The 20092-nt window shown below is 37.7% G+C and overlaps 1 protein-coding gene across 1 annotated transcript in view; it reads right to left on the minus strand.

Annotated features, from left to right (window-relative positions):
• LOC149830317 (E3 ubiquitin-protein ligase HOS1-like) overlaps positions 1-19841 on the minus strand; it is a 46762-nt gene extending 26921 nt beyond the window's left edge. The window contains exons 1-6 of the mRNA XM_090015784.1: positions 19630-19841; positions 8199-8583; positions 7868-8002; positions 7591-7766; positions 2176-2577; positions 1948-2106 (exon numbers count right to left, since the gene is read on the minus strand). Coding sequence (XP_089871910.1) covers positions 1948-2106; positions 2176-2577; positions 7591-7766; positions 7868-8002; positions 8199-8583; positions 19630-19698 — 1326 coding nt within the window. The 5' untranslated portion in view covers positions 19699-19841. The remainder of the gene's footprint in view (positions 1-1947; positions 2107-2175; positions 2578-7590; positions 7767-7867; positions 8003-8198; positions 8584-19629) is intronic.
• Positions 19842-20092: the final 251 nt, after the last annotated feature.

Below are 20092 nucleotides of genomic sequence, written 5' to 3' on the forward strand. Positions count from 1 at the left end.
GAGAGAGAGAGAATCAATCTTCATATCACGGTTCAAAATAGAACTCATGATTCTCATTCATCTACAAAAGCAGTATAATAGGCTGCCTTAGAACTCATATACATGAGATAATAAGGTCCATATAAATTATTGTGGATCATTATATCAAACTAAAGCTAGCAACACATACACATATACACATGTACACATGTGGGCACACACACAAACGGGGAGAGAGAGAGAGAGAGATGAAACTCATTCTTGCAATGACCAGGTGGAAAGTAAGAATAGTTGTTTACTTCTGGTCGGATACAATCGTTTCTGGGACAAAAGGTGATATGAGTAGGGGTGGGCAATGGGCTGGCCCGGCATGCTAATGGACCGGGCTGACCGGGCCGGCCTGGTCAAAGCCCGGTCCATCAATTGTCGGGCCTGGCCAGAGGCCCAGTTCGGGTTGGACTATGCCGGGCTGAATATATACATATAATATATATTATACATATATATTAATACATATATGTTATTTATCTATTTAATTATTTATATATACATAAAAGCTCACACACACACACACACACACACACACACACACACACACATATATATATATATATATATATATATATATATATATATATATATATATATATATATATATATATATATATACACACACACACACATTTGGGCTGGGCTGGGCTGGGCTGGGCAGGGCCGCGGGCTGCCCAGCCCAGTGACCACCTCTACATATGAAGATTGAGGGTCCTCTCATGGAGAGAGGACTTAAGATCTTGTATAAACATGTACTAGAGAAAATAGAGTCCAGATGTAGCCACAGCATGGGCAACTTATTTTGTATCATCCAAACCATTCAACAAAATCCAGTAGCTGATTTTGTTCTAGCTTGTGAAACTCAATGTCTTAAAAAGAGCCATGATTTAATACTATTGAAACTAGGGGACAGTTGAACTGCCATTGAGTGGAGATGGAAAGAAGGGAAACTCAAATGTGTTTCACTGACCATAAAGATGGGTAAAATGAATATTCCACTTGCCTCATACAGACAATTAAACAGAATAAAAATCATCATGGTAGGCAAATATGCCCTCACAAAAGATATGAACTGGTACCATACCATGTCAAATATATGAAGCAACAAACAACTTGGAAGGCGAACACCACTACTGCAGACACTCAAAAATATGAGGCACATCAACCTCCCAATAGGCGCTGAGAGTATCACATGGTTTCAGAAGGGTGAACTACTCAGCCAATAAGAACAATATTAGCCAATAAGAATGATATTAACTTTCCACAGCTAAGCAGAAGCTCAGCATGCACACGTGCACACAAATACATGGACAAAGACAACAATGAGAAGAGGGCTCTTTACATCAGAATTGAAAGAAACCACCATCCTCAAGCGAACAGATATTTTACTAAAGACATGCCCGATGACAAGAAGACCAGTTCACCTTTTTTATGTTTGCGAAATTTTTCGGTGGCTTAGTTCTATGAAGTCCCATGCTGTCAAAAAACTTCCCCTCCATTATGCAATTGAAAACTTCAAACCGCAGCTAATTTGCATCTAGCATCATTGTAATAATTTATTTCAATTGTCATATGTATTCTAGAAGCATATGGTAAGAAAATTTATTTCAATTTGATGCATCCAAAGAATGCCAAACACAAGCAACATATGAGGAAAAAATAAAATTCATCTATTTTAGGAGGTTCCCTCAAGATCTAGACAACACAAAATTGGCAAAAGATGTAAAACTCTTCAAAACTGAACAAGTAATGTCGATATCAACTTAAAAGTTTATAACTTTATTCAATTCTATGGAACTCTGTACAATTACCTTATTAATCAGAAATTTGAAACAACAATACCAGTGCAAAAGACTACTCAATCCCAAACTGAAGCCTCCTACAACAGACAAAGCGACCACTAGAAAAACTGCATACCTTCAAGGCCATCTCTGTGTGATTATCCAAAAGATAGAAAGTCAAAGATTCTACAGCAGAATGTCTCCCAATGCCAAAAGTACTAGCATAATCATCAACCACTTGTCTCCACTCCCCATCAGGGATGGTCCAATGACGATCAAATAAATAGTACAGCAACTGGATTTACATCAAGGAAACAAAAGACAGGCTTATAAAAAAATTTGGAACTAAAGGTTGCCAGGATACAATGGCCCTCTTTGCAACAACTAGGTCAGAACTTCCTCGTAGGAAAAGCATATCGATAGCAGCTCGCAAATTTTCAAATGGGTAGCTTCCTGTTATTCCATCTATCTTTAATCTGAATGGCAACAATGAGCTGCTATCTCTCTGGAGACATGCAACTTCAGGTTCTCTATCCTCGTATCCTTGTTCAATCCCAAGATTTGACAAAGCATCCTCAATGAACAAAGTAGATCCAGGTTGTGCAGCAAATTCAGTAACATTACTTATGAATTCAGGCCAGGAGCGCTCAAGGGCAGCAGATTTCCTTTCATTAACTACAGAGCGCCAGGAGAAAATAGTTGGATAACGTGATGGCATATGCTCAAGAAACTGATGCCTTAAGCACCATTGCATAACTTCCAAATGCTGAAACAGCAAAAAAGAAAAAAAACAGAGAAAGAAAGTGAATAATATAATTTTTCATTGAAATTATACTGTATCCATTTTCTTTAGTCATGGAAGACTAGAAAAGCATAGAAAAAAAATGCAACCAGCTTAGCCATCGATCACCATTTGGTAATTTTTATTAATTATAAAAGACTCCATGAAAACATCATTTTTGAAAAGAAAAAACATCATTTAGTAACAACCATCAAATAACATGCTTGTATTGAAAAATTCCACCAACTGAAAAGGACATGCAAACTAACACAATGTCCAATGAGCTATGTCACACGGACTCGGCTCCAAGGTCGACGCACCCGCGTCGACACGCACCAACACGGGTGAGGACACGGGTGCGGCTCGGACTTGGTCAACCCGACCCTGGGTGCGGTCAACGCACCCAGGGTCATTTTGGTCCATTTTTTGGATTTTTTTTTTTTAAATTCTGGGCTACAGAATTTAAAAAAAAATCTTGGGGGGGGGGGGGGGGGGGCTGCACAGTCACAGACTGTGCTGTGTCTTTGCACTTTTTTTTTAAATATATATATAGCCGAGTCCCCGTGTCCAAAAATTTTAAAATCGTGCCGCACCCGTGTCGCACCCACACCCATGTGACATAGCCAATGAGTGAATCAGGAACACACAAAACATTATTTATCATCATCAACATGCAAAAAAACCCAAAGATTGTTAACTCCAAAGCAAGATAAAGAAGAATCTGCATAATAGCTTCTTTGGTTGTGCTCATATTTCCAAGTAGCTTGGTAGGATCAGATTGCGCAAGTAACAAAGATGCCAATCTGAGATCTTCGGCAAATGAGGGGAAGATGGTTCTCAGAGTGGAGATGGTGTCTGTTGCAAGTTTGGTGGCTGGTGTGGCTTGAAAGATATCATACTTTGAAAATTTTCTGGAAACCTCTTTTCTGCATCAGACCATCTTGGATAGTGTCATTAAGAATAGGCCATTTCTTATTGTAGTATTTCACTCTTCTATTTATGATAACTCCTTTATCATATGCAACAAGGGTGCTTCTGCATCCCCAAACCACCTGTGTGGCATCCGCACCCACACCTATGTGACATAGGTTAAAATTTGTCCATGTTAAAATAAATAAATAAATAATATAGTTATATAATTATAAATGCATTCTATCGAATAAATAAATAAATAATATGGTGATACCATACGGTGGTACAAACTCTTGTTTGCATAGATATAGCAGCCAAATGGTAAATCTAAATGTACATTGTACAAATATGTTTAACATGATTTATTTAGTATATTAGAAGGGTTTATCATGTTTAATACACTATAATAACTTATGTCACAGGGATTCGGCCAACAGGGTGCCGCACCCACGTCGACGTGACGCGACTCGGGTGCGGTCAATGCACCCAAGGTCATAATTGTCCAGACCTGAACCCGAAAAAACAAATGATAAAAGGGCTGGGCGGGGGATTAGGAGGGCAAAAAACCGACCCCGACGCCTCCCCCATTCTCCCCACCTACTCCTTTTCTCCTCCGACGGACGGCGGCTGTCGACCCGAGCTCTCCTCTCCTCCTCCGGCGACTACAAGCTCTCTCTCTCTCTCTCTCTCTCTCTCTCTCTCTCTCTCTCTCTCTCTCTCTCTCTCTCTCTCTCTCTCTCTCTCTCTCTCTCTCTCTCTCACCTACTCCTTTGCTGGGCTGGGTTCTGCGCTGTCAAACCCAACCCTTTGCCAAACCTAGCCCTGCGCCAAACCCTGCCCTGCACTGTCGAACCCAGCCCTTGCTCGCTATCGAAATTATACATATAATTGCTTCTTATTTCATTAGTGTTACCGTTAACTGTTAAAAATTATATATATATACCCTCTTGCACACCCGCACCCAAGTTTTTTTAAAGTGCCGCATCGCTGCACCCGCACCTATGTAACATAGATAATAACTCATTTTTTAGATGGTGAAAATCAATGGCCCACAATTCATGAAAATAAGGGTGCTTTAAAAATGATATAAAATATCATATTTGAGTCAACTTTAACACATGAAAATAATAAATAGAATATGTTAAACATGATCCAATGGTTAGATTTTGCATTTGAAGTTTAGATCTATATAAATCAAGTGTGTACCATCATAAGCTATGGTGGTACAGTACCACCACAGAAGCGCCCAATAAATATATATATATGGTTGGCATTCTCGAGACTCGGAACCGGATCAGCCATATGCAACTCGGTGACTCGTGAGAGTCATAGTTTATTTTTAAATTTATTAAAAATAAATGATTATGCAATTTGAAATACAAAACTTATATGTATTATTATACATAATAATAATACATATAACTAGAAAAAATTAGATAAGTGTTTATATTTATGGCATATAAATAAATAAATAAATAAATAAATATATATATATTATGCATATATATATATATATACATTTTATAAGTACAAAAACCAAGTATAGTAGTTTGAAATATAGATTTCTCATATGCATATATATATAATAGGATAAACAATGTAATTTGAAATTTTCAATGTTCCTTAGCTACAGAAAAAGGGAGTGCATCTATAGGTAATAAATATGATAAAGAAAATGAGAAAAAGATCGTGACTGGAAAAAAAATGAAAACGTGTAATGTTCAGGCTTGTGATTGGCAAATGGAGTGGTGGATAGTTAAAGAAGCAAAATTAGGCATGCTTAACAGGGTGTAGGGGAACGGCGCATAAGCTTATTCAAAATAATAAACTTAATTAGAAAGTAAAACTACCCAAATAACATAAACTACAGACAAAAGTAAAGCCATTAAAGAAAGTCAGAAGGCATGCTCAATTGGATGTAAGAGGTGGTGCCTAACATTTTAAAAGGAGATGGACTTGAAGTCACCAAGTTATGTTTAATTGGGTGAAGGGGCGGTGTGTTAAAAAAGTGGTTGAATTCATATGAAAAACAAAAAAGGTAGATGAGACTCAGCTAACTTGTCAGAGTGTCAAAAAACTTGGCCAACTCAGTGGGCTTTAGCTGACTCAGCATAGTCTTGCCTTAACCGAGTCATACTCTTTTTCTGACTCAGTTAGGACCAATACAAGTCAACTTGGCCGACTCACGAGTAAAACAAGTTTACTCGCCAAGTTTGCCAACTATGTATGTATCATTGTATCTGCATCCCCTGCACCCAAGTCTTTTGGAATTGATGTGTCACACCGTTTGTTTCCACCCACACCCACACCTGCATTTATGTGACAATTGACATAGCTTCAATATCATTTTTTATCAATATTAAGGGGGGGGGGGGGGGGAAGGCAAAAAGCAAGATGAGGTGATGATAAGACTTTGTCCAACTATGGGCCTAGAACTCTGTGAACAAGAGTTTTGTATATCTCCTGCAAGACTTAAGTAAGATGTAGCACATAAAAACCTCAATACATTGACAGCCTGCCATCATTACCAACCCAAAATGAAGAAATAATGTAGATGATACAACATTTTCAAGTTGATTCCTGACTGCAAACAGCAGGAAAGCCTAAAATGATATTTCAAGTTTGTCCAATCGAGTTACTTGAAAGTTTATCCAGTACTACCATCTTGGTCATAAATATCTCCAATGTAAAGAACAAATAACGATTATCAAAAAAATTTAGTGAGAAGAATCTGAAAGCAACACAATATTCTTAAGTATTTAGTATATAGATAGGATGTTGATATCAAAGTATCACCCAATTTTCATGATCTTATGATATTGAAAATAGCAACGGAATGTCAAAATTTTCACTAAAATTTAAACCCAGTTATTTGCTTACCACAACAACAAACAACAACAACAACAACAACTACGCCTTCATCCCAAAACAATTGGGGTCAGCGATATGAACCAAAAAAGAAATTCATTTTGGGTCTTCCACATGAATCCTTTTCCTCCAATCATTTCTATCCACTTTTAACTAATGTATTTTCCCATTTCTCCAACCTTCTAACTGGAGCATCATTAGGCCTTCGCCGAATATGTCCAAACCACCGTAAACGATTCTCTCGCATCTTATTTTCAATGGGTGCAACACCTACCTTCTTACGTATCTCTTGGTTCCGAATCTTATCTTTTATTGTATTTCCACACATCCATCTAAGCATCCGCATCTCAGCTACACTCATTTTTTGAATATGATGTCTCTTGGCAGCCCAACATTCCGTACCATATAGTAAAGCGGGTCTAATAGTCGTCCTATAAAACTTTCCCTTCAACCGCAATGGCATTCTACGATCGCACAGCACTCCAGTAGCACTTTTCCATTTCATCCACCCAACCTTTATCCTATGATTTACATCTCCATCAATTTCTCCATACTTTTGAATGATGGATCCCAAATATTTGAAATAATCATTCACCGGTATATCTTGCTCACCAAGCTTCACTACACTCCCATCACTACTTCGTTGCTTACTAAACCGACATTCCATATATTCAGTCTTACTCTTACTCAACTTAAAACCTCTAGCTTCCAATGTCTGTCTCCATAATTCTAACTTAGCATTAACCCCAGCTCTAGACTCATCAATCAAAACAATATCATCAGCAAACAACATACACCACGGTACATTTTCTTGAATTGATCTCGTAAGCTCATCCATCACTATCGCAAATAGGAAAGGGCTTAAAGCAGATCCTTGATGTAACCCAACCGTTATCGGGAAATTGGTTGTCACCCCTCCACAAGTGCGGACATTAGTTATTTGCTTACCACAGCTTTCCAAAATTGATATTTCCAACAGATTACTAATCATGGTTTTCCTAGGGCTGTATTGGCATCTTTATAATCAGATATGAGCAGCATCCAGCAGCACCTACCAGAGGCACTAAACTAATGTCCCATATATCTCATACTCATGCATGGGCAAGCACTAAGTTCTGACCAACCTAGCAATAAAATCATGTTAATAATTTCAGTTCTCCAATTTATGGCATTAGATTTGAAGTAGATTTATGTATAAAATACAACCATGTAACATACCTGCTTTGCTCTTAGCACATTTTCAGAAAGATGGTGTAGGTCATCAAGTTGCAGAGACTGGGCACCCTGGAAAGATGCCTCCAAAACCTCAAGCACATTCGCTACTCCAGTCAGCAGCAGCATTGATTTTAGCAACAATGCGGAGTTTCTGGTCATCTCTTTCACTCCAACCTCATCTACATCAGATGTTAGTACAAGTAAGAATTAAGCCAATCATGAAAGGAAACACAGTTGAAGGATAAATTATTTTCAAGTGATCTGATAGCTGGTAGAATACATATTGAATGCACATCCGCCAAAGTACTTCTGAACGTCCTCTTGCACCACTCTGTCACAACAACTTCGTCTAAAAGAATGGCCATAACGGGATCACTAGACACAGCACTTTCATCCATGCATACATCAGTAACATCTACAAAATATGTAGGATAACAAAACATATATGAAAATGGTTCATGAATACTAGAACAAACAAAAAGAGCACAAGAGCTATCCGAGCACCTAGCCACCTAAAATTTTACATTCCGCACTCATAATATTGCTCTCAAGGATTTGTCCCAATCAACAGCATAATCAAGAAAATGAGAATGGAATCTGGAAAAGGATACAGTGACAAATCAAAGAAACCAAATTGTTCTCTATGGCTACGTCAAACAAAGAATAAAGCCGTTGCACATCAACTGTTGAATGTTTTCCTTCTTTTCCGTGAGACTGGTCACCATGCTTCCTAGAAATTAGACCAGCCTCCAGGCATTGATCATATAGGCGTAACTGAGATATACTGCCATTCTTTGGGATCATAGTCTTGCATATCGGGCATATATCACATCTTTGACTGCATTCTGCACATAAGGATGCATGTCCACATGAGTTCAGGACATGCTGAACATAACGACCACAGCTCCTCAGATCTCTAGTGGACCGACATAGTTCTAGTTTTGCTTCTTTGCACAGCTCAATTGGATCAACAGAAACAAAGTGTTCTAAAGCATTCTGAAACAGAATTACAGTTAGAAAGAAAGCTGATCAGAATTTGGTTAAACCTAAAGACAAATTAAAAAATAAAGCAGTGAACATGGAAGAACAATGTTCTACACCCATATGTATTGTGTATGTGTGTGTTTTAGAGATAGAGAGAGATGCATATAAACACGTGCACGCCCCCCAAAGTAACCAAGCACATCTCCCCTAATCATGAGATTTTGGGTCATAATTCTGCAACTCACTAGAATACACATCTCTTAAAGGCCTTGTATCTACATTTTTAGGTGTTGAGTACGAGTGTGTCTATGTGTGCAAGTCATGTGAGACGGATGAGAGATGTAAGAGAAGAGAGGAGACAATAATGGAGGAGAAAAGAATCAGGGCAAAAGGAAAAAAGCATTTCATTATGGGTCTCATAAAGACCTTATAAATAATACATAAACCCATGACAAAATACCCCTAACAACAATGGCATATTTACAATTGTACAAAACAAGCAAAAATAAAGGAAAAGACAAACAAGCCCATAATAACCTAACCCTTTAACACTCCCCCTCAACTTGGGTAGAAGATATCAATCATCCCCAACTTGCTAGTCGTTTCTACATGTTGGTCTCTATTAATGGCTTTGGTCAAAATGTTGGCCCACTGAGAATGAGTATGCACATGAATATTTTGGAATTGCTTAGATTCTTCCTTCTTCTTTATAAAATGGCAGTCCATGTTTATGTGTGTAGTCCTTTCATGGTGAACAGAATCTGAAGTAATCTGAATGGCAGCTCTATTATCACAATACAAAGGTATAGGTGTTTTCACACTTAATCCCAACTCTGTAAGTAAAGATTTAAGCCACATCCCATCACACATTCCATCGGCAATAGTTTTGTACTCTGACTCTACACTCAATCGGGATACAACTGTTTGTTTTTTGCTCTTCCATGAAATCAAGTTACCTCCAATACAAGCTATGTACCCTGAAGTTGACCTTCTATCCTCGAGTGCCCCTGCCCAATCTACATCTGTATACAACTCTATGTCAAAATGACCATGATTAGCATATAGAATACCTTTCACTGGGCCTTGTTTTATATATCTCAAAATATGATACACTGTTAATATGAGCTTGAGAGGGAGCAGGAATAAATCTCCTAACTATGCTGACAGCATATGTAATGTCAAGTCTTGTGATAGTGACGTAAATAAGCTTTCACACCCGTCTTTGATACCTCCCGATGTCTTCATATTTGTCACCAGTTTGCAGTCCCAGCTTATGATTTTGCTCTATAAGGCTATCTGCACCTTTACATCCAAGCATTCTAGCATCCCATAGTAAATCAAGTACATACTTTATCTATGATAAGTATATCCCCTTGATCTTACAACTTCAATGCCAAGAAAGTAGTGTAGTGGTCCAAAGTCTTTAATATCAAATATGTAATATCGTGTGTTTTCCTTAATGTTAAATTCTGAGATTATGAAAACATGGCTAAGTATTTTGTAAAGTTGATAAAAACTTTGATTTTAGGTGGCGTCAGCTGAGTCTGGGCATGGCCCATGACCCATTGACAAGACCTAAAAGAGAAAAATAAAATTTGGCAAAACTTTTTATTTTTGACCTTTAAAATCAAGCAAAATTCGGAGGCGAAAATCAGGTAATATATCATTAGATGTGTCTCGTAATTATGAAAACATTGATATTTTGTTTTTGTTTTTTAATTCGAGCTACGGTTGACCCGAAAATCACATTTTTTCAAAAATGACCAGCCTCGATGTAACTAGTTCTTGATTGGATTAGATCGGATCCGATCCGATTGATCCAAAATGATATGGATCTAGACCCAGTCCAAGACCCATATTAATTAAGATCTGATTTAGGATGAGATCCATATGGATTTTGGATATGGATTTGAACTTTGATCTCGATCCAGATTTGAAATCCAAGTCCAATCAATTTAAAAGTTTTATATTCAACTAAAAAGTTAAACAGAGTGAAATTTCATGTTAAGAAGACTCCCAGAAGGGTGAAATACTCTCTGGAACATTCTTAAAAAAATATTATTTAATAATTAAATAATAAATAATTAATAAATTATGAATTTAAATTATCTGGATAAGGAAAAAATTCACATTTGGCAGAACTCTACCTACATAGGAGTTCTAGATAGATCCCAAATTAGTTAAAAAAAGAAATAAAATAAAATAAGAAGATAAATAGGACTAGTTAGAGAGAGCGAATTCGATATTTTGTAGAACTCTATCCTTTATAGAAGAACACTAGAAGGGATGTCACCCTCTCTCTAGAAGACCAAAAAATCTATGTCACACGGACTCGGCTAAAGGGTTGCCGCACCCGCGTCGACACGCACGGACTCGGGTGCGGACTCGGGTGCGGCTTTGGACTCGGCCCGGACTCGGTCAACTCCGAGTCGGACTCGGTCAACGAGTCCGGGCCGAGTCCGACCACATTTTGGACTCGGTCAACTTTGACCGAGTCCAAAATTGTCCAGTTCGAGTTTTAAATTTTGTTTTGGATCCGGGTCGGGTCCAAACCCGACCCAGATCCAAATTTTTTTTGGCAGCCAAACCCTAAAAGGGGTTTATCGACAGGGAGAGGGGCTTACCCTCTCGATTTTGCCTCTCCCCCTCAGCCCCTGCAGCTTTCTCCTGCAACCACGCCGGCGATCCGAACTCCGGCGACAGGCAGCCACCGTCTCCCCCTCCGTCAGGTATGTCGACCCTGCTCGTAGCCTCCCTCCCTGCACCCTCTGCTCGCAGAGGAGGGGCTCGGCCCCCTCCCTGCACCCTTTGCACGCAGAAGAGGGGCTCGGCCCCTTTCCCTGCACCCTTTGCACGCAGGGGAGGGGCTCGGCCCCTCCCTGCACCCTCTGCTCGCAGAGGAGGGGCTCGGCCCCCCTCCCTGCACCCTTTGCACGCAGAAGAGGGGCTCGGCCTCCCTCCCTGCACCCTCTGCTCGCAGGGGAGGGGCTCGGCCCCTCCCTGCACCCTCTGCTCGCAGAGGAGGGGCTCGGCCCCCCTCCCTGCACCCTCTGCTCGCATAAGAGGAGCTCGGCCCCTCCAATATTCTCTGTTTTATTAACTTTATTTTATTTACTTATTTAATTATTTTCTTTTCAGTTTTTACTTTTCAGATATAATGGCGAGTTCTAGCGGTAGTGTCAATACATTTGGTTCAAGTTCTAACCCTGAATTAGATGTTTCTCAACCACTTTGGAGGCTTGTGACAAAAGGGATAAAAGCTAGTAGTGGTGGTGGTGGGAATGTGCAGTTTCATTGTAATCTATGTAAGACTGTTTTCACAGGTTCTTATACGCGTGTGAAAGCACATCTTTTGCATATTCGTAGTCAAGGAATTAGGGCATGTTCTGGGGTTGACAAAGACATGTTAAAGCAATTAAAAAAAGAACAAGAGGAAGCTGAAAAGAAGAAAATTGCAAAGATGAAAAGCGATTCGATTAATTTATCTTTTCCTACTGCTAGTGATACACAAGAAGAGCTTTTAAAGAAAAGAAAGATGGAAAGCAATAAAACAATACAAGCGTCATTCAAAAACATGGCAAGAGCAGAAATTGATAAAAAGATTGGTCGATTCTTTTACTCAAGCTCAATTCCTTTTAATGTAGCTAGAAGTCCATACTGGAAAGATATGATTACATCTTTGGCTAATTGCAATTTGAGTGGTTATGTGCCTCCTAGTTCAGAAAAACTAAGAACAGTCATTCTTGCAGAGGAAAAAATAGAATTGAAGACTTGCTAGAGACCCAAAAATTTGCATGGAAACGACATGGAGTGTCGATTGTTTCTGATGGGTGGACTGATATACAAAGGCGACCACTGATAAACTTCATTGCTTACTCACTAAATGGGCCAATCTTTTTGAAGACTGTTGATGCATCTAGAGAGTATAAAGATGCTGAATATTTAAAGAGATTATTTGTTGAAGTGATAAAAGAAGTGGGTGAAGAAAGTGTGGTGCAAATCATTACTGACAATGCTCCAGTTTGCAGTCGTGCAGGAATGAATTTGGCAAGTGAAGATACATATTCACATATTTTTTGGACTCCTTGTGCAGCACACAGTTTAAATTTGGCACTTAAGAGTATATGCAATCCATCAAAAGATGATGCACATGCACATGAAATGTGCTTATGGATTGAGGAAATAGAGCATGATGTTCGAAATATTAGAAATTTTGTTGTAAACCATCGTCATGCCCTTTCTATATTTAATAGGCATTCTGATCTCAAGTTACTGAAAGTTGCTGAAACTCGTTTTGCTTCTCTAATTGTTATGATAAAAAGAATTAAGCAACTCAAGAATGCATTGATGATGATGGTGGCTGATCAAGATTGGGATTTTTATCGTACTGAAGATGATGTCAAGGCTCAAGCTATCAAAAAATGCATCTGTGATGATTTTTTGTGGGATAAAATTACATATTTTGTTGAATTTACAGAGCCTATTTGGGAAATGCTGAGAGAAGTTGACAGAGATGTACCCATGCTTCATAGAATTTATGAAATGTGGGACAATATGATTGAAAAAGTTCAAAGTATCATTTTTAAACATGAGAAGAAAGATATTGCACTTGATGATTCAGAATTTTACAATCATGTACATTCAGTTTTAGTGAGAAGATGGGATAAAAGCAATACACCTTTGCATTGCATGGCACACTCTCTCAATCCAAAATACTATGCAAAAAAATGGTTGACAACAGGTGTTGGTCGTGTTTCTCCAAATGAAGATCCTGAGATATCAAGAAATAGAATGATATATTTGGAAAGAGTTTTTAATGATTCTCACATGTTTAAGGTTGTAAATAGTGAGTTTGGCAAGTTTTCTACTGGAAGATTTGATTCTTTAGCAGCACTTGTGCCAAGGGACGAGGAAGATCCCCTTAATTGGTGGGCAACATATGGATCAGAGACACCAAATCTGCAACGTCTTGCAATGAAGTTGTTATCCCAACCTGCTACATCATCTTGTTGTGAAAGAAATTGGAGTACATATGCTCAAATTCACAACATTAAAAGAAACAAACTCACTAGTAAAAGAGCAGAGGATTTGGTATATGTTCACTCAAATCTACGATTAATTTCTCGCCGCACCAAAGAAGAGTATAGGTACTTTTTTTTCTTTGTATTAAAAGTTTGTATTTAAATATTTCATATTTGTATTCAAAGTTTTAAGTTAGATACTAATATAGTGATTTTTTGATGCAGTTGTGGACCATCCAAGAATTGGGATGTAAATCCAGAAGATTTTGACTTGGAGGGAGAACATAATTTACATACTCTCAACATGGACTACCTCGATCCTGTTCTTCCTTCTAATTCAGACGATGAGGCAGATTTATGATAAGTTTTGTTGTTTATCACACTCACAAGCTTCTTTATGTGTTATATTTTGGTAAGTTTGTGTTGTTAAGAATTGCTTTTTTTTTGCTTTAAAATTTACAATCTTTATGTGTTAATTTATTGTTATATATATAATTATAATATTTAAAATATATATATTTATAATATATATTTTTTAATATATATATATATATATAGCCGAGTCCCCGTGTCCAAATTTTTTGGAATTGCGCCGCACCCGTGTCGCACCCGCACCCGCACCCATGTGACATAGCCAAAAATAAATAAATAATTATAAAAGGGTCGAACTCGCCCCTCTCTAGATTTCATTTTCTAGAGATAGGGGGAGAGAAAGAAAATAAAGAAAGAGAAAAAAAAAAGAGAAGAGAGGAAAACGAAAGGAAAGGAGGATCCCTTTCTATTCTGATCGTCCGACGAACACTTTTTCGGATAGTCATATTTATGTGGAGATTCTAGATGGAAAAATATTAAATCTGATTCTTTTTTACATGTTCAATCACAGGGCTTGACACACGATGGCATGAAATTCGATGAAGACAAGAGTTGTTCCTTGTGTATTCATGTTTAATCAGATGATTTTATAGTAACCGCATGTTCAATATGTATATATATACAACTATAGTGATCGGCGAGGTATATAGGGGACCCATCGGGGTCTGGTTTTGGATTAGATCAGATCCAAACCAGACCTGTCACGGGCCCCTTTATGCTGCCATTAAACCCTTTTTTTTAATAAATATATTTGCAAAACTGTCATCAAGTTGTATTTATATATGTTCAGAAAATTAATTATTGTTTCTTAAATAACTATGTTTGCAAAACTGTCATCAAGTTGTATTTATATATGTGCAGAAAATCAGTGACTGTTTCTGACATGTGCAGAAAATCAGTGACTGTTTCTGAAATAACTATGTTTTTAAGACTGTCATATCGAATGTTTAGTTAAGTCTGTCATATTAAATGTGTTTTTAAAACTGTCATGTTGAATGTGTTTTTTTTTTAAACTGTGCATGATGTTTTCAGGTACTAATCAGGCCCAAACACATGCAGTATTGGGTGCTGACCAGACCCGAAAATATACTGTTTTCGGGTGCCGATCAGACCCAAATACATATTGATCGAACTTGTTTACACGATGTTGATCATTTTCATAATTGTGTATGTTGTCGATTTGTAACTGCAATGTTAATGTCCATGTTTCTTCATGTTTATTGATGTTAGTTTATTTATTGAAGTTAGTTTCGATAGTGATGTTAATTTCTGTATTACTACCCATGTTTCTTCATGTGAACCTATGCAGTTATGTTAACTGTCAATGATGATATATATATATATATATGAGTTTACTTGATGTACGTAAAATCTGTATATTTGATAAAATTGGACTGTTATCGGCTACTCAAAGAAGAGTTTTCTGGTATTGTTCAGGGCGGCACTTTGCTACGTTCGTGTGCAAAATCCCCGTACTATCAACAACATGCTATTGTGCACAGAATTTCAGCAGCAACATGCTGTTGACAGCATGTTGTTCCCAATAATGTAGTCACGACATGCTGATGACAGCATGTCGATGTACATGGTTTTATAGTTGTTTAAGGACCAGATTTGCCACTGGTAAACTATGTGCAATCTGGACCAGATTTGCCTCTTGTTACATATGTGAAACCGGAACTAGATTTGCCAACGATTGTTTGTATGCAAACCAATCATATTTGTCATGCTACAAGGTGATGCATGTATTAAATATTGATTGGGCATGGTATACATTTCATTGGTACGTTGTGAATGTTATGTCATATGTATTGAAAATTCAGAAATGTATGCATGAAGATGTTCATGTGCATATTTGAGAGTTTATGCATAAAATGAATCATGAAATAATGTTTGTAAGCATTTGTTCGTATGCATATGCAATTAGTCTTGTATGTACATTCTTGTTATGGGAGAATGAACGTGCATTGTAGACATGTTTAAATAACTGTACATGAGAATGTTCACTGGGGATTTTGGATAAGATGCATCGGTGGTCAGATATGAACCACTGCAGGCTATATGGGCCAAGAGCATGTGTTGCTCCAAGATTTGGGTTCATGCATTGCAAAATTCACTTTTGAAATTATTGGCTTTCTAAATTAATTGCACTGTTAAAATTGTAACGGATCAGATCCCGTGTTGGGTTTTGCATGTTGATTTTCAAAACAGTTCTTGTGTAAAAGAACTTGATGTTTTTTAAAAAGATAAAATAAATAAACAGTGTAATTAATTTTCTTCTTAGATGTCCCTACGACAGTGTAGGAATCTTGGATGGCGGTTTTGAGAAAATCGTGAGGATACTAAAACTCCGTGTGCATTTGTGCTCCTGAACCCGATATGGTGGTTCGCCTCCCGACCACGATTTTAGGGAGTCTTCAACCACTTTGCCTGGGGGTGGTGTTGTGACACAACTGATGTTATTGGTATACCAAGAAAGTGATATCACTCAATGTTGATTTCCCTGGTGTCGATGTTGATTTCTAATATTCTAATGGATGGTGTTGATTTTTAATATCGGTCGAGAAACAAGTGTGGAACCAGTAACAAAATACAAATTTGTGTTAAAGTACCACTGAGAACCTAAATTGAACTTCGAGAACTGTTGTGCCCGTTTTGAGTATCCGTGGGTTTAATGAAGAGTGGAACTAAAATTGTGTGCATTTAATAGGGACATGCATGCAAAAGATAATTCTGATAATATGGATGTCTTTGTGATGCGTAACTTAATAAGTTAATTAGTGTTTTCTCTGTCATGCATGCACTCATCTGAATTTAAAATATTAAAATTTATCCTTTTTAACAGAATACATACATAAACTGGGTTTTGGCCATTAGTAGCCAATCAAAAAGACATTTTTCAGACATCAGGTATACAAAGAGATTAAAAACCTAGTAGTTCATCCAAATCAACCTCAATCACCCCCCCCCAGAGTAAATCCAATAGTTTTACCAGGTTCAAACACACCTAGCTTTATAGATTGGAGAAATGACATAGTGTATTATGAATATTGAAAGTCTTAATTGTTGGTTTCTGCACATGAAATCACTCTCATGTTAACTTTTTCATGAAGGTATGGTACTCAAACCTTTTGCCCATATCTATTCTCAACTTTTTATTATTTAAGATATTATTCACATGTTGGAAACTTAAATGACTTGATTAGTATGAAGTACAAGCTAAGTTCTATTCCATGAACCACAGTCGTTGCCGGTTGATTGTAGATGCTTCACACACTAGTTTAGTCACACACAAAAATATTATAAATTTATACTCTGATTTGCCTTTCTGGATAGTTAGATACTAGCAAAAACATTAAATACTAATTGTTACTTTGTTGATGTCATAGGCATCTCTGCCATTATATGCAATGTTTCTATTACAATTTACATGAAAACAAAAGGAAAAAGATAGCAAGGCCACGCAACTCACTAGGTCGACCTCGTCCAATACTCATGAAGAGACTGGACTAGTCAGAAAACAATGGTTTCTAAACTATGAGTACATAAATGATGAAAGTCAGATCTATTTGCTATCTTTCAAGTAATCAGCATACAAATATGGCATGGAGTTCTCAACAATGTCCAATAAGGATCCTTATGTTTCAGTCTTCATGATACTTTTGCAATATTTCAATTTTTTATGAACTCCACTAAATTATGTTGACTTTCAATTTTAAGTGTGTTTGATGCTAGCTCAAGATAATAATAAAATGAGGATTGTTTGTAGTGGTCATATGCAATAGTAACATCTTTTCTATAATTTTAGAATTAGTTTTTAATACTTTCTCAAGGGCGCCACTTAGTTGATGCTTACACACAGGTATCTTCATCAAATAGGAATCACAAAATGTTTAGTAGCTTGATCTTTTATCAATCAAATGGCCAAGCACTACTTATCCTTTTCCGTTCTTGGACTTCAGCATAGATTTCATGATCCATATTGTTTTCTTCAAAGACTACATGTGGCTGAACTGTCCTAGCATACATGTTTCAACACTTGCCCATCATGTGTTCTCCATCCTTGACAACTATTTTCAACTTTAAGAGGAATTTGTCCTTTAGCATCATTTTTCTGCCACATAGAATATCAAATTGATTTTCTATGAATCCTACATTATTACAGAGGGGGCTAGGATACTTCCTGCCACATGCACTAAATCTTGAAACCAATCCACCCCAAACTCACCATGGTGATGTCGACTACCAGGTGTCAAAAGGTAGGTAAAGAAAGTGTGCTTATATATGCAAGTGTGTGAGTGACTAATCATGTGCATGGGACTCTATGCTATCAAAGTTATAATCCCTGCCATTCCTATTGAAATCTCAACTCAAATGTAAGCATATTCATGTGTTAAATTATCAGGGACACAATCCATGACGTAATATAGAGAACTTGGTAAAACTCTAACCTTCACAGAGAGTATTAATGAGATACATTTTCACGTAAACCCAGAACAGTTCATGCCACCACCAATCCAGATTTGTTTATTACCAGCACCCAAAACTTTCACGAAACTAAAATTACCAGAAAAAGGTTCATGATTGAAGTTGTTACCAAAAGAAATCTGATACCCATTACCATGATTAACAAAAGCCAAGTTTTCATTGATGTCATGTTTCATAGAACAGAAAACTTCGAATTCAATAACACAGACAAATAAGTTAAAAAGGCAAACATTATAGAATAAGTTCCCTCCACCAATTTTATTACAGGAAACACTGGTAGTTGACTCTGAGGTACCAATCAAGTTAACCAAATGTAGAAGCATTCAAGAATCGGATGCCGTAAATATGATGATCCAACAAGTGAGAGAGAGAGCTGTACAAGCAAAACTGATCAACTAAGATACTCTAACCGTTACATAGTTCCCTCCATGATCTTTGATCGAGCTTTAATCTTCAATTTCCCTCCATGATCTTTGATCGAGTTTTAATCTTCACTTTCTTGACCTGATACTCGTTTTGACTGCCTAATTATTTTTTTTTCCATATACATGGATTGTTCACAAGTCAAAACACGGTAAGAACACAGTCTCTCGGAAGACATGGACTCTAGCGGTGCTACTAATTGATTGTGATTGAGTTTTAGTAATCAGCTGGATTCAATTGCATGATTTCATTTAATATTCCTGAAAGTGAAGGGAACGAATTGGGAAAAAAGCACCATGTTGTATTCAATGGGTAATTCCGAGAATTCTTCATTCTTATCTGCTCGTATCAGATCTCTAAAAGAATACTTCCTTTGGATCCTAGTTGGAATGGTTCCAAAACGGGAAACAAAGAGCTAATGGTTATCAAACTCCATATCCATCCCAACTTACTCACTTCACAACAAGGCCCCCTACTATCAACAACTAGTACGTTCTCATATCTAGTTCTCTGACGAAGAATGCAGCAACTTTCTGGAGTTCTTTTCCCCCATTGAAATCTACCATACTGAAAACCCCTAAACCGTGCAACGCAAACCACCACAAGCTCAAAATAAGAGATAAAAAAACTAAAAGAAACAAAGAAATTCCGGCGAAAAAAACCTAGTTTCGAGCGAGAAAAAAAAGATCAAACCAAAAAAACCACCAAACCGAAAAACCCTTCGAAAAAACCTAAAAAAAAGAAGAGGGCATACCTGCACACCACTGCTTGAATGAAGAAAGGAGAGCTTCGCCGTAAATCCCTCACTCGACCCGCTCTCCATCCTTCCCCTCGTCTTAAGAAAGACAATGCTCCATGAAACTGAAAAAAAATAACCCTAAACTCCCCGAATCGAAATCGCCGGGAAAACGAAGAAGAGAACTCGGAGACAACCCTACTCGAAGACGTCGGAGAGGACAAAAGGAACCCTACAATTTGGAGATGACGATGGTGAAATTCTTGGCTTGGGAGGAAGCGGCCGAGGGGAATGACGCCATCAGAGAGAGAGAGAGAGAGAGAGAGAGATGCCCTAAATTTGGCGCTACCGTCGGTTTAAATTGTGCTGAGCTGATTCCCCTTTGTCTATTTAATTTAGGGGGGAAGTTTGCACGAGGAGATGGTCAGATACAGAAGGCCTTTGGACGAGGGAGTTTTTTTCAGTGGGTGCAAACGGATCG

Source organism: Nuphar pumila, chromosome 8 (assembly GCF_984573655.1).
Source record: "Nuphar pumila chromosome 8, dmNupPumi1.hap1.1, whole genome shotgun sequence".
NCBI lineage: Eukaryota > Viridiplantae > Streptophyta > Magnoliopsida > Nymphaeales > Nymphaeaceae > Nuphar > Nuphar pumila.